The 23,521-nt window shown below is 43.7% G+C and overlaps 1 protein-coding gene across 1 annotated transcript in view; it reads left to right on the top strand.

Moving 5' to 3' along the window:
- Positions 1-7,203: 7,203 nt before the first annotated feature.
- The window catches only part of LOC129497280 (protoheme IX farnesyltransferase, mitochondrial), a 128,145-nt gene continuing 111,827 nt past the window's right edge, over positions 7,204-23,521 (top strand). Inside the window, exons 1-3 of the mRNA XM_055306062.1 lie at positions 7,204-7,356; positions 12,367-12,500; positions 14,258-14,579. Coding sequence (XP_055162037.1) covers positions 7,314-7,356; positions 12,367-12,500; positions 14,258-14,579 — 499 coding nt within the window. The 5' untranslated portion in view covers positions 7,204-7,313. The remainder of the gene's footprint in view (positions 7,357-12,366; positions 12,501-14,257; positions 14,580-23,521) is intronic.

The raw sequence follows: 23,521 nt of genomic DNA, 5'->3' as shown, positions 1-23,521 counted from the left end.
CATTTGGCACCTAACTGTTGCAGAGGAAATGTCTGAGACCAACCCAAAGTTTTGTCTTCTTGTAAATAAATTTTTACTGAATAGTTGCAAGATCCCCCCCCCCCCCCGCCAACCTTCTCAAGGCATTGCAGTATGATTTACCCACTGCATTCGCTGAGATGGCATGTGTGCTGGCTGATGGCCAAGGCGAGATTCTAGCACCACCTAAGTTTGAATTTAGCTCCACACATCACCAGTCACTGTATCTTGGGTAGTGTTTTGGGTCAAATTGTGTCCCCCCAAAAGATATAAAGTCCTATCTATCCCCTAGCATCCGTGAACGTGACCTTAGTTGGAAGTAGGAAGCTTTGCCGATGTAATCAAATGAACATGAGGTCACTAGACTGGGCTGTAATCCAAGGACTCCTGTCCTTATAAGAAAAGGGAAATTGGGATACACACACATACATGCACACACCAAACACTGAGTGAAGACAACATAGACACAGAAGGAAGATGGCCACATGAGGACAGGGGAGAGATTAGAGTTGTGCTGCTGCTATCCAAGGAATGAAATCCAAGGAACATGGGTTTGCTGACATCTTGATTTCAAACTTCTAGCCTCCACGCCTGGAAAGCAATTTGCAACTGTTGTTTGAAGCCATCCAGTCTGTGGTACTTTGTTCTGGAAGCTCTATGAAATGAATACAGATTTCTCAAAGACTATGAACTTCATTTACTTTATAAAATGTAGATGATAATTTGTTATAAGACCACTGAGAAGGTGAAATGTGATACAATGAGACAAGACATAGGAGTTCTGGCACACAGGGAAAATCTAATAGGTCATATCATCGTCTCCCTCCTCACTCCCCACCCCCTTCCTTGGGTAGTTCTCTCAGGGAAATTCTTTTTCTGTCCTCTTGACACTTTTCATAAAAGCTTATATGATTTTTATAAAATAATGAAGTCATTGAGTATGGATTCCCAGGCCCACCCCCAAAGATTTTTGATTCAGTCGGTCTTAGGTAGACCTCCAGAATGAATATTATTTGAAGGTGTCCAGACGTGAACTCTCATTAAGTACTGAAAGTGCAATGTAATTTAAGTGGTAGACCTGGTATTAGTATTCCTGTTCTATAAATATGGAATCCAAGGTCAAAGGAAATTGAACTCAAGTCAGAAAATGTAAAATCAAGTAGTTTTTTGAGGCTGAACTTCACTAGTTTGATGAAATGTGAAACTCTAGACTGGTATGAAAAAACACCAGATAATGAGAGCTCCGTAATATATAAAATATGGGAGACGGTCCAGTATTAGGATTAAGAACACATGGAATCAGAAAAGGTTTAAAGTCTAGTTGTGGCACTTGCTTTCTAGCTGTGCGTACTTGAGAAAGCTAACCTTGGACGGTCTCAAGCTCTTATCATCTGAAGATGGGAATAACACCTATCAGGGTTCTTGCTTAAGTGAATGAGATGCCGTAACACAGCATTTGATACACGGGAAGTGCTAAACAAAGGACGTTTTTGCAAACATGCATTCATCTTTATTTCAAAAAAGTAACAATGTCCTCATTTTCTGCTCTTGCCTGCCTTAAATGGACAAATACAGAGAGAAGCCCATAGGTGAGAATTAGTAACTCTAATTTTATAAAAGCTGTGATGTTCATGCTTTCCTGGTAGCTTATAAATGAATGATTTTTGTAAGAATAACTTCTCTAGGATTTTTTTTTAAAATTTTATTTATTTATTCATAAGAGACACAGAGAAAGAGGCAGAGACACAGGCAGAGGGAGAAGCAGGCTCCATGTGGGGGAGCCTGATGTGGGACTCAATCCTGGGTCTCCAGGATCACGCCCTGGATGGAAGGCGGCGCTAAACCGCTGTGCCACCAGGGCTGCCCTAGGATTCTTCTTCTTATTAATTTGCCTTAAGCAAGTCTCATTGTATCTTGAGAGTTTTCAATTTTCCTTACATTGACAGGTCACTTACCAAAATACATTAAGAACCATTTTTAAGAGTTGCTGGTAGGTAACAGAAAATGTGTTTAAGGATGTTCTTTCTGGGTTATGCTTTTCTCAACAAATAATGTCCCAAAGGATTTGTTTCCTGCTACTCTTGGAACATTTCATTATACTCTTCCACTAGGCCCCAGGATGCCAAGGAGGGAACCAGGAAAGGAATGCTTTCCTGATGTGGGGAAGCAGGATATTTTGACATCATCAAAGGAGTTGAGCAAAGAGAAAATAGCAAGCAAAAGGGCAGGAAACGAACTGCACAGAATTGCTTCTTTTATTTTTGTTACTTAAACTGGTGGGGATTTATGTCGAATTAGAAACAGCCACCATATTCAAATTTGTTTTATTTTTTTACAGATTTTATTTATTTATTCATGAGAAACACAGAGGGAGAGGCAGAGACACAGGCAGAGGGAGAAGCAGGCTCCCTGAGGGAATCACGCTCCAAGCCAAAGGCAGATATCAACCACTGAGCGACCCAAGCATTCCAAATTTGTTTTATTTTTGTTAACCATGACATGCTTTTTCGGTATCTGACATGATTCCAGTTGTTTCTCTACGTCCTCTGTCCTCAGCAAGCTGCGTCTGATTCCAGGTTGCTCAGCTCCTCTGTCCTACTCGTCGAATTGATCATCCAGGATGCAAAGAGCAGGCAACTACACAGTAACTTGAGCATAACAATATGCTTGTAGCAATAAGTCTGCAATGGATGTTCTAGGCTTGGGGCAGGGGCTCAACAAAATCACCCAGAAATGGCTGTTTCTTCTCTCTGCCTCCCACTGTGTTTTCTTGTCCTCAGGCTTGTCACTTCAGAGTTGCAATGTGGCTGCCTTGGCGCCAGGAATTATATTCTCAGCCACGCTTCTCCGGCATGTCTGGCTTTTTGCAGCAAACAAAATTATTCCCAGAAACGCTGCCAGAAGGTCTCTCCTATCTCTCTAGCCCGACTGTGTAACGTGGCCGCCTCCGGAGCTAAACTCTGGGAAATGTGAATGAGATTACACTAAGATCATCATGACCTACCTGCTGGGGTTGGGCATCCTGCTTCCCTTCACAAAATTAGAGTGTTATGAAAGAAGGCAGAAGACCATGGCAGTGAATAGAGTCTTTTCTCCCTTCTGCATTCTGGAAGTGTACTTTTCCCTTCTGGTGTCCCCAGAACTCACGGATGGAAGCAAGCCCTGGGATGTTGAGAGGGAAAAGTGCAGCAGGCAGGTTACATACAGCTGAGGTGTCGGATCTGATTTGGAGTGACCTTGGACTCGGATCCTATCCTGATGTTATCAGTTACCCCGGAGGAACTATTAGCAGACCCTAAGAACTGATTTAAGTTGCTCAACCTCATAGAAGGCTGATTGGTAAACTCTAATCTGTACACCTAGAGTGGAACATCCTTTCAAAGAAGAATTTGCAGCGGGCAGTTTATCTGTCCTGGGTCCGAACCTACCCTGTATACTGTGCTTAGTGGTGTTGGAGCTGGAAGCTGGCAAACCACACTCCTGCAGGCTCACGGTTTGGCTCTGCCAGTGAGGGACTGCAGTGCTGCGAGGCTGGGATGGGGAGAAGGGGCCTCCTCCTCCTATCTGCTGCGGGGCTGCCTGGGGGCTCCTGGGACCCTCATTCCCAGGCCTCTCCATTCTGGTGGCAGCAGCTGCTGAGCCTGGTATGAGACTTTCCCAACACTTAAGAACCAGCATGGTCAGATCCCCCTCAGAGACCAGAGGCAGGTAGTGCAGCGCCCCTGCTCCTCTAGGTTTCTAAATTGTAATAATCCTGACTTCTTCCTTTCATTCCCCCCACCAGATCAGTGGTAGATGCTTCCTGCAGGTGCTACCTGTATGATGCCTTGGCAATCTCTCTTTACCCTTTTAATTACCCAGTTAACAATTTTCTATGTGTTAATCTTTATTTTCATTTTATTTTTTTAAAAGATTTTATTTATTTATTCATGAGAGACACACAGAGAGAGGCAGTGACACAGGCAGAGGGAGAAGCAGGCTCCCTGTAAGGAAGCCCATGTGAGACTCGAACCTGGAACCCCGGGACCATGACCTGAGCCAAAGGTAGATGCTCAACCGCTGAGCCACCCAGGTACCCTGTATGTATTAATCTTCATGTTAAATTCCCTGTTCAAATAATTGCTGTGACTTCTCTCCCTGACCAGACCTGACTCACTGGTACTGTCGTGAAGACGCAGATGGCCAAAGGTTGATGTTGGCACTAATATCTGAAATTCGCAAAGGGACCTGAAATCCTCCATACTTCCTCATACCAAGTTACCTACTATAGCAGTAGTTGACCTTTGGTAAGCCTCCAAAGGAGAATAAGGACAGCTAAAAGCCATTGTTTGTTATTACAATAAGGGGTTGGACACACACACACTCATGTGGAAGCCCTAATTTTCGGCTGAGCAGAGCTAGACCTGGTGAGAGCCCATCTGATTCGAAGGAGTCTGACCATCCACCCTTTTTCTGGGCCCCTTTCAAAGCCTCAGGCAAGGAACATACATAGGCCTCTCGTCACCACCCAGTCCCAAAAATCATGGGACCATGATTTGGGACATGGGACAGTGATGAGTAGTGCCGGCAGATATCAAAAGAAGAAAATCCAAAGACCAGAAATCTCAAAAGATTGAATTCAAAGAGATGTGAAGTCGAAACCCAGTATTTTAATCTCTTTGGCCATCCTTCCAAAAGCTGGACTCTTAGCAACATGCCTGGTAACATCCACAGCTTACATTATTTCATTAATGAAGTTACTACAGGTAGAGTAAGGGACAAGAGAGATAATATAATGAGACAGAAAAATGCTGGCCTGGATGTTTGGAGATGAAGTTCTAGCACTTAGAGTAAATTAACATCTCTGGACCTCATTTGCCAAATCTATGAGATGAAAATGTCCAGCTACATGAATGTCTGGGGCCTACCTCTGTGAGTACCATTCATCTACACTGTATAGGGCAGGGCTTGTCTATGGCCTTTTTGTCCAGTAAAAGTCAGTCTAATGAAACATGGTAGTTTTAAATCAGCAAGTCTGACTCACCTTAGACTAAGTAAAAATTGTCAATACAAACATGTTCCAATCCTCCAAACTGTGTGTTTGTGTGTAAGGCTAGCATTTTCCAGGTTATCATGGCATCTCACAAACTGGGTTGTGTTCAAAATGTTTGGAAAACTGTAGGTTCTACAAAACTGTGGCAGACTCTCTTAGAAAAAGAGAGAGAGAGAGAGAGAGAGAACGTCAGACTGGTGAGGGGCAGGGGAGGAGAGAATCTGAAGCAGGCTCCACACTCAGTGCAGAGTCTGATGATGTGGGGGGTTGATCTCATGATCCTAAGATCATGACCTAGGCTGAAATCAGAGTCAGAAACCAAACCAACTGAGCCACCCAGGCACCCCTGTGGCAGACTTTCAGTTGCTTACCAAAAATCCACTCCCTACTTCTTCCCCAGGTTTAACATTTGATGTGATTTGGGACAGCAAATATGTCAAGGTCCACAGTGATGGGCTGGGACTAGCTCAGGCTAATCACAGCTTCCCTATTTGACAGCCAAATCCTTGTGTATTCCATGGAACCCTGTTATTTCCAGAAGTACCTCCAGAGCTTCCTTTTCATGAGAGTATGCTTCGAAACTATTGACCTGGGGTAACTTAATGACAGACGTTTAGATAGACAAATGCACTTCCTGACCAATCACACACCAGGACGAATTCGTCTTTTTGGCAGGTTTCACATAAAACGTTCACTCTGGTTTCTCTCAATAAACAAAAACCTATGCATTAATTTGTCTACTTGATCATACCCTGCCCCCATTTTTGGAAAGGATTTAAAAATGAAGGAAAAATCTGTTAGCCAAAGAGGAACACATTTATTTAACACCTTGTCTCATAAACCAAGACCCTTTGGGAGTTCATATTTTCTGAGTCTATGAAATACAACATTCATGTGAATCAATCTTTTAGACATAGCTGTGTTTTGTCAAGTCAAAAAAAAAAAAGCTGAAATCCAATAATTCTCAATTCTGTAGACCAAAATCACCTGCAGTGCTTTTTTTTTTTTTTTAAGATTTTATTTACTTATTCACGAGAGACACACAGAGAGAGGCAGAGACACAGGCAGAGGGAGAAGCAGGCTCCCTGCCAGGAGCCTGACGTGGGACTCGATCCCAGGACCCCCCGGTCACGACCTGAGTGGAAGGCAGACGCTCAACCCCTGAGACCCCCAGGTACCCCCCTCATCTGATTTCTGCAGTACCTTTTACATTATCAGGCTGACTCCATTAACTGAACGTCTCCCACCCCGGACTGGCATGGCCTAAAGCTCCCACAGATCTGGAGAACCTTACTCTTCTCCGTATTCTGTGTCTACCAAATGTTAGCTGAAGTGAACCCAAACGGCCATCACCTTCTACGATGAAGACCCAAATCGTCCTTGTAGAACCCAGTTACCTCCTTTCCAAAAGCTGAATCTTTTTTCTTCACTGTCCTTCACTCCTACCCTAAAACAAGACAAAAAAAAAAAAAAAAAAGAGGAAGGAAGGGTTTCTGAGATCCGCTCTAGTCGTTGCAGCACTAAGGAACATTTATTAGAGCCTATGCACAGTGACTACCCCTAAGAGTCACTACTTAATTCTGTGGACCCTTTTGTAAGATACATGTTATTACTCCCGTTGTACAGCTAGATAACGAGGTTCGAGGGCTCGAGCAGGTCGGAAGGTCAGAGGTGAAGAGAGCTCTCGAGGGCGGCCCCTGCACCAGAGCCCCACATCAACCACCACACGCACCTGCTGCCTCTCGAGATGCTCCCCTGGTGCGGCCCAGGGACCCCGAGCTCTCCCGCTGAGGAGCCAAGACAGGAGCGCGCCACGGATCAGACCGCAGGGTGGAGGCCCTGGCCCATGGACCAGCATCCCAAACTTGACTGAAACTGAAGCGCGCGGAGGCCGCGCTCCAGCCGTGACCCCTCGCACGAGGTCACCGCGATCCCGCCACAGGACGCCGGGAAGCCTCCGGACACAGAGGCGCCGGTCGCCGGGGCCCGCGGCCTCGTTTCCGGGAAGATTCGGCCGCACTGTACTCCTCGCGTCTTCTCGAAGGGACCTCAGGCCTCCGACCTCCAGCTCCGACCTCCGTGCCTCCGGCCCGGAGCCCAACACTCGCCGCCACTCTCCTTTCCTTCCGCGTCTCGCCCGCCGGAAGTGACGCACCGGAAACGGCCCCGCTCCCACGGGGGCGGGGAACGAAGATGGCGGCGCCCAGCAGCCGGTGAGGAGAGAGGACACGGGGATCCCGGGGAGCGGCCGGACTCGTGCGTTATGGCCGCGTCCCCGCACACTCTTTCCTCACGCCTCCTGACAGGTACGGCACCCGTCCTTGGGCACGGCTTTGAGAAAATTCTCACCTTGTTGCCACGTGCAACGCCGTGGTTCCGGCTGGCCGCAACCTTGGGAGCCCTTGGCGAGGTCGGCTGGGCACCGGAGGCGAGGAAGTGGCCTCTGGAGCGGCCCGAAGTGTGAAGCGGCCGTGGAGCTGGGGTCTAGTCCGGCACTGTGGCCCGGGGGTCCGCACGGCCTCCACCTCCCACCCCCTCCGGCGGGGGCGGTTGCGGTTGCGGTTGCTACTTACTTTCGGTTTCCCGAGGGGAGGCTGGAGGAGAGGATGGAGCCGACCCTTGGGACCCCACGAGTCCCTGGGCTTCTCAGGGCCTCCGTTCCTACTTAGAGGTGTAAGTTACTCGTAAGCTCCCCGTGTGGGGACCGGCGAGCGCTCTGCCCTCATTCAGGACCCTGGTCCCCACACAAAGGGTTGTGCAGACGCGGCGATAACGCTGTCGTGATGACCATAAAAGGATGCAGATGGTGACAGCTAGAGGCGGCGGGCCTCGGTCCCTCGCAGACCTTTGGCTCTCTGCCATCAGCGTGGGTCTCGATCCCATCCCCCCACTTGTAGGACCCTCCTTCCACTTGTACCAACGACGTGTCTAAGGCGATAGAGACGTGCGTGCGTGGCCCGGGCTGGGTCCCCGCTCTAGTGGCACCTGTTGAGACACGCCCACCCTGACCACCCCTGCCCTCTGTTCTCGCACCGCGCTTATTTCTTTGACCTTGGCTAGCACAGTCTGTAATCGTTGGTTTATAGACAGGCTTGTTACGTGTTTCTCCCAGCTAGATTGTAGACCCTCTGAAGGTTACAGACGGGTTCCTCTCTGGCTCTTCTCTGCACCCCCTCCGCCACCCCTAACCGGTACCTGGTCTGTATCGTTGGCTCTCCGTAATTGTTTGTCCATGAATGGTGTTTGTCCATTCACTACGGAGATATTAAAGAAATGTTTTAAAAAGGAGGCTGGGAATTGTTTCGCCTCCAGTAATTTGGAGGGTAACAAACGGCTGTGTGGGGGAACGTGTTGCTCCTGGTCTGTATTGGAATTGGGTAGGAGAAGCCAGGGGCTCGTTTTTGGGTCAAATCCCGTTTTTTTAGGCCTCACCTGTCACGCTCTCTGCAGCACGGAGCAAGGTTGATCACAGCGACTCCCTTAAACTCCCTTCTTCCCTTTTTCTCTTACCGTATTATTATTTTATGGGTCTCTCTTGGCTGTGTAATCTCAGGGCACATCACTTGTGCTTTCCGGAATTGAGTTTTCTCATCTATAAAATGAGGCAGTTGAACCAGATGATCTCAAAGGTCCCTTCTGGTTCAGAACGAAGGGGGTAGGGGGATGGGAGGGAGTATAAATGAAACGAGATTGGCCATGGTTTTAATAATTGTTGAAGCCGGGGAATAAGTAATGGGAGCTCATTGTATTTTTATGTTATTGTCTATGACTGAAATTTTTCATAATGACTTTTTTTTTTTTAGGATTTTATTTATTTAAGAGAAAGAGTAAGCGAGAGAGAGAGAGAGAGAGAGAGAGAGAGAGAGTGAAGGAGCAAGGGAAGGGGCAGAAGGGAGAATAAGAGGGAGAGGGAGACACAGACTCCCTCCCTGAGCGGGCAGCCCCACACTGGGCTCCATCCCAGTACTCTGGGATCATGACCTGACCTGAAGGCAGACACTTAACTGACTGAGCCACCCAGATGCCCCTGAAAAGTTTTTTAAAAGGTCTGTGATTCTTTTTTCTGTCATCCCTGACCCTGAGTATTCTTTGATCCTGGCCCTAAGCACTTATTCTCAGAGTGAGAATACATTATCCTTACCATCCTTTCTTGGTACTTGAATGGTTACTTCTGTGTAAAGTTTTTCCATTGTGCATTCCTCAAACTGGGCTGCTCTTCTGCCTTTCAATCCTGTACTTACTTGCAGCTTCCCATGAGAACAATCTTACTTCACTGTTCAGCATTCCCAGTTCTAGTAAGTGGGCTGCATATGGTTCATATGGTTGTTGCCAGAGCAGTCTTATCTTTTTTTTTTTTTAAGATTTTATTTATTTATTCATGAGAAACACAGAGAGAGGCAAAGACATGGGCAGAGGGAGAAGCAGGCTCCATGCAGGGAGCCTGACGTGGGACTCGATCCCCGGTCTCTGGGATCAGGCCCTGGGCTGAAGGCGGCGCTAAACTGCTGAGCCACCTGGACTGCCCTCCGGATCAGTCTTTTCAATGCTGGCATGCTTCCTGAAATGATGAACACAATTGCCAAAAAATCAGCTAAGAAGTGGTCTGTACAACCTGCTATGATCCACTGAAATGATCATTACAAGATCCTGATACGGAAGCAGCATGGTGGGAAGGGTGGGCAGAAAGGTAAAGTGCGACTATATTAGGTATCTAGTGGTTGTGTCTGCTTTTACTTCTAAAAATTCAAAGTATTTTATTGCCGTTAAGAGGAATTCAGGACCTACAGTTAGACGTCTGTGGACCACATTTAATTCTTTTTTTAAGTTGTTTTTTTCTTTAAAGTTTTTACTTATTAGTTAGAGAGCACAAGTGGAGGGGAGAGGCAGAAGGACAAACAGACTCTCCACTGAGCAGGGAGCCCAATGTGGGGCTCAATATCAGGACCTAGAGATCATGACATGAGACCAAGACAGACACTTAACCATCTGAGCCACCCAGGTGCCCGCGTTCACCACATTTTAAAGTTCTACCATCTCTTCTTGGCCTTTTGGCTAAGGTCAAGTGTAAAAGTGTGACTCAGTATGATGTTGAATGGTGGATATAGTCATGTTTCCAGATTTTTAGTGTAACTGTTGTAAGCTCTGTGTATCTTCAAACCTAGGTTTGTTTACATAGTACTGAAATGTCTTTCATTTCTAGGCACTGATTCATAGAAATGTAACATGTTTTGACTAACTTAAGTGTTTTCATCATTTAAAAGTGCAGTTGCCAGCTGTTTTTTTTTTTTTCCTTACTGCTATTCTGTAAAATCTCACTTTGACCCACTTAACCTTTAGAGATGTTTTCCAAGGTGGTTCTTTGCCTCCCAGCAGCTTGTATTTCTCAGTGGACCAAATGAACTCAGAACTGGGTTTGAAAGTAAGGCCTGAACAATAAAACTTTGCTGTTTTCTTGACATCATTTTTTAATATTAAAATCCTGTCTTCCCAGAGAACAATGTCAAGTCAAAAAAAGGAGACTTACCATCAAACAAAACAAAAACAAACCCTTGAGTATCAGAGGAGTCATTTGAAAGGAAATTTCAGAAGATTGTTTTCAGCACTGCTATTCCCTGTGTACAGATATGCAGGCAGCACATATTCACTTGAAGAAAATAAGCGTTTCATAATGAACCGCAGTTGGAGGATGACTTCAGTGAGGCAGTGACTTATCCCCAGTCTAAGATAATTGCCATGTATTCTGAGAGGCATTGATACTTGCAAATAAGTTATGTAGAAAATCCAGTCATTAAACATTATCTCATTATTGTGTAGAAAGCACTCTGCCAGCTGTGATAGCAGAGGTGACCAAAGGAGAATCCCTGCCATCAAGGAACCCCAAAATGTGATGGTGTAAACAAACAATTTGCAGTAAGAAATATCATAAAAAAGTATAAAGTGACCAAGTAGTTGAAAAGAGACTGAAAATTTGACAGGCAGGGAGTGGAGGCAAGACACTGCAAGCAGGTAAATGTCAACAAAGATGAACAAATTGTGAAATGTACAGTGTGCTTAGTGGAGAATGATGAATTATACATACATATCTGGACGAATAATGACTATCCTGGGCTTCCAAAAGAAAACCCACCTGTGGGATCCCTGGGTGGCGCAGCGGTTTGGTGCTTGCCTTTGGCCCAGGGCGCGATCCTGGAGACCCAGGATCGAATCCCACGTCGGGCTCCCGGTGCATGGAGCCTGCTTCTCCCTCTGCCTATGTCTCTGCCTCTCTCTCTCTCTCTCTCTCTCTCTGACTATCATAAATAAATAAAAAATTTTAAAAAAAAAGGAAACCCACCTGTTACTACCCACCATCTGTGTGGAGATACCGAAAGAGCAATTGGAAGTAGGCACGATGACCCTGGAAATGAGTTGAAGCTTAGAAATGGCCCTATGTTTGCATTTGTTCAGGGACAGTATGCAGTGGGACATGATTGTCCTAAAGCATGAGGAGATGCCATAAGAAACTGAAAAGTGATTAGTGAAAGTGGTGGAAAATGAGAAATATTTCGTGTCATGGAAGCTGTGGGACCACCGCTCACCTGGCCTTACACAGAAGTATTGGATTTGTTATTTGAGAGAAGGTTTGGTTTGATTAAAAGCCAGATTCAGGGGATCCCTGGGTGGCGCAGCGGTTTGGCGCCTGCCTTTGGCCCAGGGCGCGATCCTGGAGACCCGGGATCGAATCCCACGTCGGGCTCCCGGTGCATGGAGCCTGCTTCTCTCTCTGCCTGTGTCTCTGCCTCTCTCTCTTTCTCTGTGTGACTATCATAAATAAATAAAAAAAAAATTAAAAAAAAAAAAAGCCAGATTCAAACAAAGCGATTTTGCTTCTTCCTGCCTAGATTGATAGAGCCAGACTATTGAGGACTATTTCCCCTCCCTTTTGGTTAGTTGTCTTACCCGACCTGGCCAAAGTATTCTTCTGAAATGTATTTTCCAGTTTACTGTTACTTACTGAGAAAACCTGTGTTTCTCATTTTCTACTACTCTAAAAGTGACCTGACTTTTATATTTTCTCAAAAAGATCTGCAGTGTGGTCATTTCAGCTTTAATGTAATAAAAGCATAATGGTCCCGAAATGAAAAATTTCCTTATCCCTGCTGAAGAATTACACTTCGTGAATAGAGCTGATACTTTGTAGTGATTCATGGATCCGATCAGAGTTTTGACCCATTAGGTGTGCGTTGCTTACGGTGGTGGCCAGCTTTGCTTCTGCTTAGCATTTGGTGAGAAGCACAACTTATGTGAGCTTTGTCTTCCCCTTTTCTCTATTACAGGTTGGGTAGGAGGATGTGCCTGGTATCTAGAGAGAAGAGCAGTGCAGGAGGTCCCTCACACGTTCATGCATCTTTTCAGGAGCATCAACAAGCAGTGGATTACATTTCAGCACTTTACCTTCCTCAAGCGCATGGTAGGTTCAGAAGACCATCTTCACTCTGCTGCTAACTGCCTTTACTTTCTTTGTATGAGGGAATTTGAGAAATTCCTATCGTAAGAAGAGTTAGAAGTACTGCTTGAAACAAGACTTTTATTTAGTGTCCTCTTGAGTTTATCCAAAAACTTTAATTCCTTGTTTTGATTATTCTTAACTGAAACCAGAGTAATCCTGGTGTTTGAGGTTAAAAGTATGATCTTGAACTTACTGATTAAGTTTGGAGAAAGATTGAAAACTTCTGGCATATTTCACCTAGGAGAAAATTAGGAAAAGCTGAACTGTTATCATACATCTCTAAATTCTTTAAAGTTCTGTGAATATATAAGTAATATAGAAATAATTTCCTTAACAGCGTGACCTTCCTGTTTTCCTACATTGGCAGCACATCTAAAAGTCTTTTAACCGCATGCAGTTCTGAGTAGACTCAAGCAAATTGAGATTTTACAATCTGCTAGGCATTTTATAGTGGGCACTGCTTATATGTCCCAGTCCTCTAGCTTGGCTCTGTGATACTATGGGTAACATGGTAGCTTACTCTTAGTTACCAGTGAGGGCAATTGTCATTTTCTCAAGTAGAAAAGTATAGAATGGAGTAATGATAGCTAAAAACTCATAATTACGATGCAAGTGTGAATGATTAACAAATTCATAATCTCAAATCTGATTTGACACTTCTCTTTTTTAACTGAGAATGCCCACTTTAACTTAAAATTAACTTAAAATCTTAACAAAGTTCATTATTTTGATAAGGGCTATACATTTCCAGAAATGTTCAGATTTCTTAAGTTGGGGATCAAGGATAATAGGTATTTAGAAGAGAAAGGCACATAATGCCTTTTTTATGTACACAGAATTCTGGATTCATTCATGAGTTCGTAATTCTTTTCAGGACTAGTGTATGTAAGTTCAAGTCTCTGATATAATAGAAAAGTCACTTAACTGGTTATCAGAGTAGGTGGCTGTGAGTACCAGGGCCACTTAAAACCAACTGGATTGTTAACTCTTGTCAATTAAAACTAACTGGTTGTTGACTGTTGCTATATTTCTGAGCCTTGGTTTTCTCTTGTGTAAGTTAAAGAAAGAGATACCAATAATGATCCACCTTCTTAAATCGATATATACTTTAAGAAGCTTAAATAAGATATATACTTTATAAGTATAAAGATCTATATTATGTAAAACTACATAGTGCCTCACTTTGTTAGTAGTACTTACTACTTTTTGCTAGTAAGCAATAGAGGCTGTGAGACTGTAAATAAAGTTCACAAGCTTTCCACATACACAGTGCTTTAACATCACCGAGCCCTGAATTATACCCTACCATCGAGCTCCTCTCTGCACCATTTGTCTAGAAACATGGAAAGTCAGCAGGTTGACCTGGGCCCTTGCTGATCAAAAACTCCTTCACTGTATTTGGAATGTATTTGCTACCATGTTGGGAAACATGCTGGAGGGAATGAATAAGAAATGAATTTATTTTTCTTTCAAGGAACTTAAATTTCTAGGATTTTCTAAACCATAGGACTAATAACCATTATCAAAGCATCAGTTATATTCCCTATACCTCTCTATTTAACGAACACTCAGATACTAGCTAATTCAGCATGTATTGACCAAGGTATAGGAATAATCTTTCAAGAATTGGTAACAGGCTGATAGGTGGTGTTACTTAACAATAGTGTAAGAGCATTTTGGGTCTTGGGTTTATAATGACATATACTTTCCTTACTTAGTATGTCACACAACTGAACAGAAGCCTCAACCAGCAAGTGAAACGGAAGCCAGAACCTGTGGCATTGCCTTTCCTTGAGAAAACGTCTCTGGGTCAGGCCAAAGCAGAAATCTGTGAAATGAGACCTCTTCCACCTCCCAGCCTACCTTTATCCAGAAAGCCAAATGAGAAAGAATTGCTAGAACTGGAATCAGCTTCCATTATTGAAGGCTCACTAGATGCGGGGAAAGAGACAAAGGATGAAAAGCATTGGAAAGAGATGAAGTTGCATCTGGATGATTTGCCAGGAATTTTGGCACGGCTGTCCAAAATCAAACTCACAGGTACTTTGTTTTTCTGATACAGTTAGATTCTTACTTGAAACTTTCAGTTAAACGAAATGCTACTTTTATTACTGCACCAAAAGGAATATCTGGAAACCACCGATCCTTTATTAGTGTATTTTTCTCTCTTCGATTTAAGTGGGACTCAAAATCAAGTTCTCCAAATTCTGTTTATACAGAACTGTTAATAGTTTTGCACTAAACATATTGTACTAAAACCAGTCTTTTCTATTTGCAATTAAAGTGGAATGGCTGTCCTGCTTATTTTCTTGTTTTTTGTGTTCATACGCCTACTACCCTTTAAAATGCAGTGGGTTAATGAGCTCTGAATTCTGAAAACAAAAAGGCGTGCATGCTTGTGCTTGGTACGCAGTGAACCCACAGTGGCCTCTGGGACTCTGAGCGCACTGCTGTGTAGGGCCTCTGGGATTGTCCCAGGCATGCCGGGATTTAGAGTACATCTCTGGAGAAAAGGTCTGGAACCAGATTTTATGGCCTCAGTCTAGCCAACTGTACCAAATTTTATTGTGTGCATTGGGTATCAGCCCGTATTATGTCATTTGGTTGTCACAGCCACCTGTGATCAGGCAAAGCTTTATGGTCATCATCCCATCCCCTAGCTAAACTTAGAAGTAGCTTATTCTGGGCTGTGTGTAGAAGGTATGTTCTGCAACATCCTGCAGCTTGAAGACCCCATCTCTCCTTTTCTTAGATGAAATGAGAAGAAATACAGCGGGGGAATAATAAAGTTAAACCAGATACTCTTTGAGGAAAGAAGTGGAAAGCAATGTTACTGAGTCAAAATGGAGAAATGAACAGATGAGACAGAGAGGCTTGGGAGAGTAGAGGAGACCAGGGAAAGACTGGTGTGTGTTTTCCAAGACAGTTGAGCCTGAAATCCAAGGTACAGGGAGGTCAACCAGGTAATGTGTTTCCTCAGTGACCAAAGTCATTTAAAGAAAATCTTTTGTGGGGCGGAATGGAAAACAGGCATAAGGAATTTGACAGAAGACTTGAAGAATCATAGTTAGACTTTCCTATGAGTGAGACTCCAGAGCAGTGAGGCTGATTCCAGGGGGCATCCTTGAAAAAACAGGCCTCTGTGCTTTATGGTAGCTGAGCAAGGAGTTACCACATTTCAATTAAAAGTTATCTTTTGTCATTTATACAAGTGGTGTATCATGTTGCTGATGTGGTAAGAATGACTGGATATGATCATAAGGATGTCACCCCAAACATGAGTCTCTCAGTCTGAAGGCAGAAGTGGCCTCTCTCAGCAGCCTTGCATTGTGTGCACCATCATTGAACAAGTGTCCACGTCAGCATCCCCTCTCTCTCGCTCTTCAGGTTGCTGCTTCTCTCTCCATCCCATTTCTGGCAGTAATACCAGCATTCTTTACTTTCCCCAGATGGGAAACCGTAGAGTCATTCTTCATTCTTCACTCTCCTGGCTCCCTTCATCTCTAGTCTAACACCCAGTTGTTAGCATTGATGTCTTTTGTAATGCCCTTAAGATTTCTTATCCCCATTTCTGAAGCTGCCATCCTAGCTGAGGTCCAAAACATAGGAGGCCTATGGTCACCGCAGTAGCTCTCAGCTGTTGTCTCTCTCTTTTCCTGCCAAGCCAACTTTCCTAAAACACTGCTTTCACATATTCCTTACCTACTCAAGAGTCTGCAATCCTTCCATATTGCCTCCTGCCTTAGCTTTGCCTGACTTTAGAGGAAAATTGTGATCTGGAATGATTAAGCTCTTCCTCATAAACAGATCTTTACCCCTACCATACCCATTTTTCCTGCCTCCATGGGAGACCCGTCTGCCTCTTTTCTATCCAGTTAGAGCCTTTCAGGACTTCTCCACTAAGTCTTGTCTTGCCTGCTCTTGGCCCGAGTCTCCCTTCTCAAAACTTGGAATATGGCACTGAGGTCAAGCAGCCTTGAATTCTCATCCTGGCTAGGACATTTACTAGTCAAGTGAGCCTCAGGGTGGTTTCTTAGCCTTGTTGAAACAACTTCCTCAAGTGTGGAATAGGAACAATAATAAACCTCGAAGAGTTAAAGCACATAATGCATTCAGAGTACCCAACAGCTTGCCTGAGGCAGGGAACACCTTGAAGGTGTTAGTTTCCTAATAATTACAGGTAAACCTTTGCTTGTTTGAGGGCAAAAATCATGGCATCCACTGTTGAGGACTTGTAGCTGAGTCCAGTGCTTCTCACTTGGAAGGATTTGCTTTTTTTATTTTTTTTTTAAGATTTTATTTATTTATTCATAGAGAAAGGCAGAGACATAGGCAGAGGGAGAAGCATTGGCAGGCAGCTTCCCTGCGGGAAGCCTGATGTGAGACTCAATCCCAAGACCCTGGGATCATGACCTGAGCCAAAGGCAGATGCTCAACCACTGAGCCACCTAGGTGCCTGGAAAGATTTGCTTTTAAGAGGGGAATTGACAAATTGGAGTCATCCAGAGTAGGACAAATGTAAAGAAGAGGGGATATGGAAACCCTGTCACCTGGGGAATGAGAATCTCTGGGTTGGGGAAGAGAAGGAAGAGGGAGAAAGAAGGCGGGGGAAGGAGTTTGGCCATGTTCAAGTATCTGCAGCTTCTGTGATTTAAAGGAGCAGTGCTGCTGGTTTATAGTCAAGAGGGCAGAACAAGAAGATTGCATGTGCCAGCAGTATGAAGGAGAGCTCTCAGGAGAACCATCGGATGGGAAAGGGGCTGCCTTGTAAGGCAGTGGTCCTTGTCATTGGAACCATCCAACTGGAAGCAGATCCTCTTTGAGAGAAGCTGAAGGGATTCCTGCATTGTGTAGTGGGTGGAACTAGAGGATACTAAGAGCTGGCCTCCCCTCATTGTTTGTTGGGTGTCTACTATGTACCTTTTTGCTAAATGCTGAAGATACAGCGTTACCGGATTTCTGTCCTCAAGAAGAAGCTGATAGTCTGGTGGGGGACATTTTGAAGGCATACACATATATACAAATAAAACAACTGTGATCAGACACCTCTGTGTTTCAAACCCAGAACTTTTAGTAATCTTTGTGATCTTGGGTAATTAACCTCAGTGTGCCATTGTTCCTTTATTGCTAAGATAGAGATAGTGGTACTTTATAACCTCATCATGAGGATTACATGAGATAATGTGTGTGAAACAGCCATGTACCTTATAGGCACTTAATTAGCTATTATTAATACTATCATTCCTACTCTGTCCATTCTTAGGGCAATTGATGCTATGGGTGTTGTAGCAGCTGAGTGGCAAGGCTGAGTGGGGACCCACAGAAGGGGGTGTTGTTTCTGCCTGTGAAGGAGGTGAGGTGAATGGGCGTTTACTAGGTACAGAGGCAAGGATTGTAAGCAGAGGGAGAAGGCTTTGCAAGGGCAAAGAAGCAGGTGCATCCTGGCATAGTCTGAAAACTGCAGAAATTATGAGTAATTCAGCAGGACCTGGGTGTGACACAGAAGAGACGCTCACTGAGAGTTCAAAAAGTTAGGCAGGGCCATTGTGTTGGCATGCATTTCAGGCTAGGGAGTGTGGCTTTTATGCTCAAGCAGGTGAAAGTTCTGGAACGTTCTTTGGAGGAACACACACTTTGTGTTCTGTCTCATTTATTTATTTTCTTAAGAGGCTTAATCACTACCCGGTTATTATAAAATTATTGCAACAAAAATTCAAATAATACAGAAGCATGTATCTAAAACTGAAAAAGTACCCTTTCTGGTCCTTCTAGAGAAAACCGCTGTTTGACATGTAGCCTGCTATATGTATATAAATAGGCAGATCTAAAGCTATGGATATGCTTCTACATTTTAATGGAAATAAGATCATTACCTACACACACTGTTCTGTAGCTTGCCACTTTCTCTTAATGGTATAGCTTTCACTGAAAGTATTTGCCACTGCATAAGCTTTCATTGTGTAGAACTGCCATTGTTTGCTTAACCAGCCCTCTACCAGTAAACATGTAGGGTGTTTCCAGTTTTTTGCTATTGAAAGCAGATCTGTAGTTAAGTTTCAGTCCATGTGTCTTTGTATAGTTGTGTGAATCTGTCTGTAGGAGAAGTGTTTAGAAATATAAGTGCTGGGGCCCCTGGGTGACTCAGTGGTTGAGCATCTACCTTTGGTTCAGTCCCATATTGGACTCCCCGCAGGGAGCCTGCTTCTCCCTGTGCCTGTGTCCCTGCCTCCCTGTGTCTCTCATGAATAAATAAATAAAATCTAAAAAAAAAAAAAAAAAAAAAGAAAAGAAAGAAAGAAATACAAGTGCTAGCTTTTAACATTTTAATTTTGATGGATCAACCAGTTCCTTGGAAAGATAGTATAAATGACGCTCCCTGAAGTACCATGTGGGCATCCCATTCCTTCTGTATTCTGTGCTTGGGCATAAGCAGTCTTTACTGGTTTTGCCTCTGTGGTAATTGAAAAAGATTCTTAAGTTTGTTGTGTTTCATATTTTAAGTCATAGTGGGATTTAGCATCTTTTTCACTATTTTGATCATTTGTGTATTTATTTTACTCTTTGTTTCTTATATCCTCAGTCATTTCTTACTGATATCTTTTTGTGATGTTCTGTGATTTTTTTTTTAAGAGTTTATTCATTCACGAGAGATGCAGAGATATAGGCAGAGGGAGAAGCAAGCTCCCTAAAAAAAAAAAAAAGGAAGCAAGCTCCCTGCAGGGACCTGGATGTGGAACTTGATTCTAGGACTCTGGGACCATGCTCTGAGCCGAAGGCAGATGTGTAACTGCGGAGCCACCCACACATCCCATGTTCTGTGATTTTGTTTTAGTTTTGCCCCACTGAGATATTTAACTTTTCTTTTTTTTTTTTTTTAATTTTTTATTTATTTATGATAGTCACATAGAATGAGAGAGAGAGAGGCAGAGACACAGGCAGAAGGAGAAGCAGGCTCCATGCACCGGGAGCCCGATGTGGGATTCGATCCCGGGTCTCCAGGATCGCGCCCTGAGCCAAAGGCAGGCGCCAAACCGCTGCGCCACCCAGGGATCCCTATTTAACTTTTCTGTATTCAAATTTATTAGTATTGGGCACACCTGGGTGACTCAGCTGGTTAAGCATCTGCCTTCCGCTCAGGTCATGATCTCCAGGTCCTAGGATCGAGCCCCTGTCGGTCCCCTGCTCAGTGGGGAGTCTGCTTCTCCCTCTACTCTGTCTCTCCCCTTGCTTGTGCTCTCTCTCTATATATATCTCTCTCAAATGGATGAATAAAAAAAAAAAAGCTTAAAAATAATTATTAGTTTTGTGGGTTTTTTTTTTTACGCTTAGAAAGATTTTTTTTCTGCCCTGTGGTTATAAAAGCATGTACTCATTTTTTTCCCCACTGATACTTTTCTATTTTTATCATATACTCTAAAGTTTGAGGACCATGTCGAATTGAGTTCTGTGGAAGAAGTAGGATTGATTAAGAGATGGTAGTAGTGATATCCTTGAGCAAGGGTTTTCTGTTTTGTAAATAAAGTTTGTTCTATGCTAAGGTCATGTTGTATCGATAGAGCTGAGTAATTGTGCTAGAAAACTTATAGCCTAGAGAACCTGAAACATTTCCTATCTGGCCATTTAAAGAGAAAAACTTGGTGTCCCCGGCTTTAGAGCATGGGCCAGTGAGAGGCAAGCATGATGACCAACAGATCAGTGGCAGTCAATTGAGACATGCCTAGGGCTGTGGTGGGGCAGGAGGAGAGGGGAGAGAGAAACTGAGGAAATAGAATGGACAGATGAACAGAACCTTATACGGAGGACAGGGAGTGCTGGGGAGGCCTAAAACAAAGATTAGAACACAGACCCACAAAGAGTTTGGCTGCCACAAAGCAGGCATTCTCCAGTTCTCTGTGCTCCTTGGTATACTACACCTGACCAGTTCTTTCAGAGACTGCATAGTGTAGTGACCTCCCTGCATTCAAATCCTGGCTTTTAATAGTTGAGTGGCCTTGAGCAAGTTCTATAAAAAAAGAAAAACAACCACAAAAATTGCTGTGTGCCTTAGTTTGCCCACCTGTAAACTAGAGCTAATGATACCTACTTCAGAGGGTTGTTCTATTAAATGGGATAAAATTTGCAAACTACATAGAAGTGATACGTTAAGAATATACTCTTATCTCTTAAACCATACAATTGTTACCTAGGTGCTGCCACAAGCATTTGAGTTTGAGAGTGCCGTCCCTACTCTGGAAGAACTTCCAGCATTCTGTATGGGTAAATGGTAGTGTGAGGCCAGAGTGAACACCTGAAGGAAGAAACAAGCATGCAGGGAAGATGATGAGTTCAGTTTTGGACTTGTGGATTTGGAGTTGCTGGGTGGAGAGGTTCAGTGGGCAGTTGGCCGTGGACAGGAACTTAGAACGTTGGGCTGTAAGGTTGAGGGTTTTCAGTGTGGAGCTGGCCATGAAGCCATGGCAGTGAACAAAGTTGTCAGCGGTCGGTGTATAGAGTGCCCAGAGCAGAAGGCCAAAGACATTTGGGGTGCATCCCCTTTTCAGGATTGGGTAGAGCGTGTAACAGAGCTTGCAAGGAACTAAATGATCAGAGGAAGGGCAGCAGGAAAGGGCTGAGTTACAAAAGGCAAAGGAGAAGACACCCTTCATGAAGGAAGTATCAACACTTTTTTTTTTTTTTTTAAGTAGTCTCCACTCCCAACAGAGGGTTTGAACTCACAACCCAGAGATCACAAGTCCTATGTTCTTCCAGCTGAGCCAGCCCAGCGCCCCAAGGAGGTGATCAACACTTAAATGTCAGAAGTCTACTAAGATGGCTGGCCAGGAGTTCTTTTATTTGGTCAAAAGGAGGTCAGTATTGCTAAATCAGGAAATAAGTGTCAGTGTTTCCTCTTAGAATTCTTAAATGAAGTACTTGAAATGATTAATTTAAAATAATTCCTTAAAGTTTATTTTCAGAGTGCTTACTTCTTTGGGAACAGACAGGAAAGTATGATCATTGATTGGTTTAGGGTCCATTTTTTTTGGTGGGAGGCCACGTCTTCCTTCCTTCCATCATATTGGCCATTGTTGTCATGCTTTTCCTTTTATGTACCTCACGGTGTTGTGTATCTGAACAAGCATTCCAGCTGTGGGGCTTGACAATTAAAACATGGTGACTGAAATCCAAAGCAATGATTGAACCACTCATGTAATAGTTTGTAATGTGTTATATAGAGTGTGCATTGACTCATCGGCTCCCACGTGTCAATGTGCTAATGAGCATGCACGGCACACATGTTACAATGACACTTCCTGGCTGCCATCCTCAGGGATTCAGATCCTGGCGGCCTGGGATAGGACCCTGAGATCTGCATTTTTGACAAGCATGCCAGATGATCTGATGCAGGTGGTCCTGGACCACCCCTCAAGCAAGTGAAGTAGGTGTTGTTCAGGAAGCGTGCCGGTCCCAGACCCACTGGTCTGGCTGGATGTGGGGAGCACTCACCTAGTGAGAGCCAGAGCAGCCCTCGCTACCACTGGCAGCAGGAAAAGCCAGCTGGGCAGGGTCTGGACCACACAAGAGATGTATGCAAAAGCAAGATGTGCAGAGGTGTAAAGGGGAGCAGCAGCCTCCCCTGCAACCGCAGATGGAGGAGTCCCAGGGCAGTAAATTTCCTCTAGTATCATTTCATATATTCCATGCCCCAGGTTTCTGGATGAGCTAATTGAATTAAAGCCATTTCCTTCTGCTTATTCCATTTAAAGAGGCAGCACCCTTTAGGTGACCCCCCTACCCCCTTATTTGACCTTTTACCTTCCTATTTAGTTTATTACTTGAATTCACACATGTCTTAGAGTCAGCGGGATTTTTTTTCTTTAAGAAAATCTCTGGTATCTATCAATTGATTTCTTTCGGGCTCTTAACATCTTGGGCAATTCATTTATAGCTAATGATAGCCAAGGCAGAAATATCTGAGAGTCAGCGATCACTTTTATAGAACTAGTCTTTCTTTGCCTCGCTTTGTTTATGGCTGTAATATACCAAGGATAATTAACTATAGAATAAGTGAAGGGACATACAGTGATCATACTCCTATTTCATTTGTAGGCTAGCAGGGTAGCAGTGGACGGATGTCTTGACATGCATGCCAGGAGCTGAGCCAAATGTTTGCTGGTGCTATACCATTTAAAGGTTTTGTTTTTTGTTTTTTTTTTCTGTGAAAGGAAGTAGGACCACATTTTTAAAGAAGTAATAATATGTCTCCCTTGAGTTTTTCTTGCCAACTGAGCTATTTACAATATGTTTTTGGAGTTTGTTGCAAGGACCACACTGGGTTGGAGAAATTTTATTTGGGTAAGGATCCTAAGAGGCTTTGGTGACTCAACTGAGTTTATACTTAATATAGGTCAATAAAAAGCAGGGTGGCTTTTTTTTTTTTCCTGAATAACATTTGTGCTGAAAAGCTACAACATACTTTCTGAGACCAGAACATGAAAATAGATTGTTAGAACCAGTAGATTATGCTGTTGACAGGACTGATAACAGTCTATCAGTGTATAGATAGATTTTTTTTCCCCTCTAGAGCCTAGAATACTTTTTATTAAAAGAAAAACCCACAAGAATAGAGAATAGCGATTGCATGTATAGTTTTTAAAAGTCAACTTACTGCAGTCTTTGGCCCTCAGATACAGTATAAGGAATCTTTATATTGATTGAGTAGAATAAAAATTTCCTGACTTTTCATTTATATTTTGAAATAAGTGCCTTAATAATGATTAACTTATTAAATGTTAAAATAGTATCTTTATTTTTATTTATTTATTAATCAATAAATAAAAATAAAGATACACAGAGAGGCAGAGACACAGGCAGAGGGAGAAGCAGGCTCCCTGCAGGCAACTCGATGTAGGACTCGATCCCAGGACCCTGGGATCATGACCTGAGCTGAAGGTGGATGCTCAACTACTGAGGCACCAAGGTGTCCCAGATGCTTTTGCATTTAA

This window comes from Nyctereutes procyonoides, unplaced genomic scaffold, assembly GCF_905146905.1.
Source record: "Nyctereutes procyonoides isolate TBG_1078 unplaced genomic scaffold, NYPRO_anot_genome, whole genome shotgun sequence".
NCBI classification, from domain to species: Eukaryota; Metazoa; Chordata; class Mammalia; order Carnivora; family Canidae; genus Nyctereutes; species Nyctereutes procyonoides.
The sequence above is the reverse complement of the archived record's forward strand: the minus strand, read 5'-3'. Positions and strand labels throughout refer to the sequence as shown.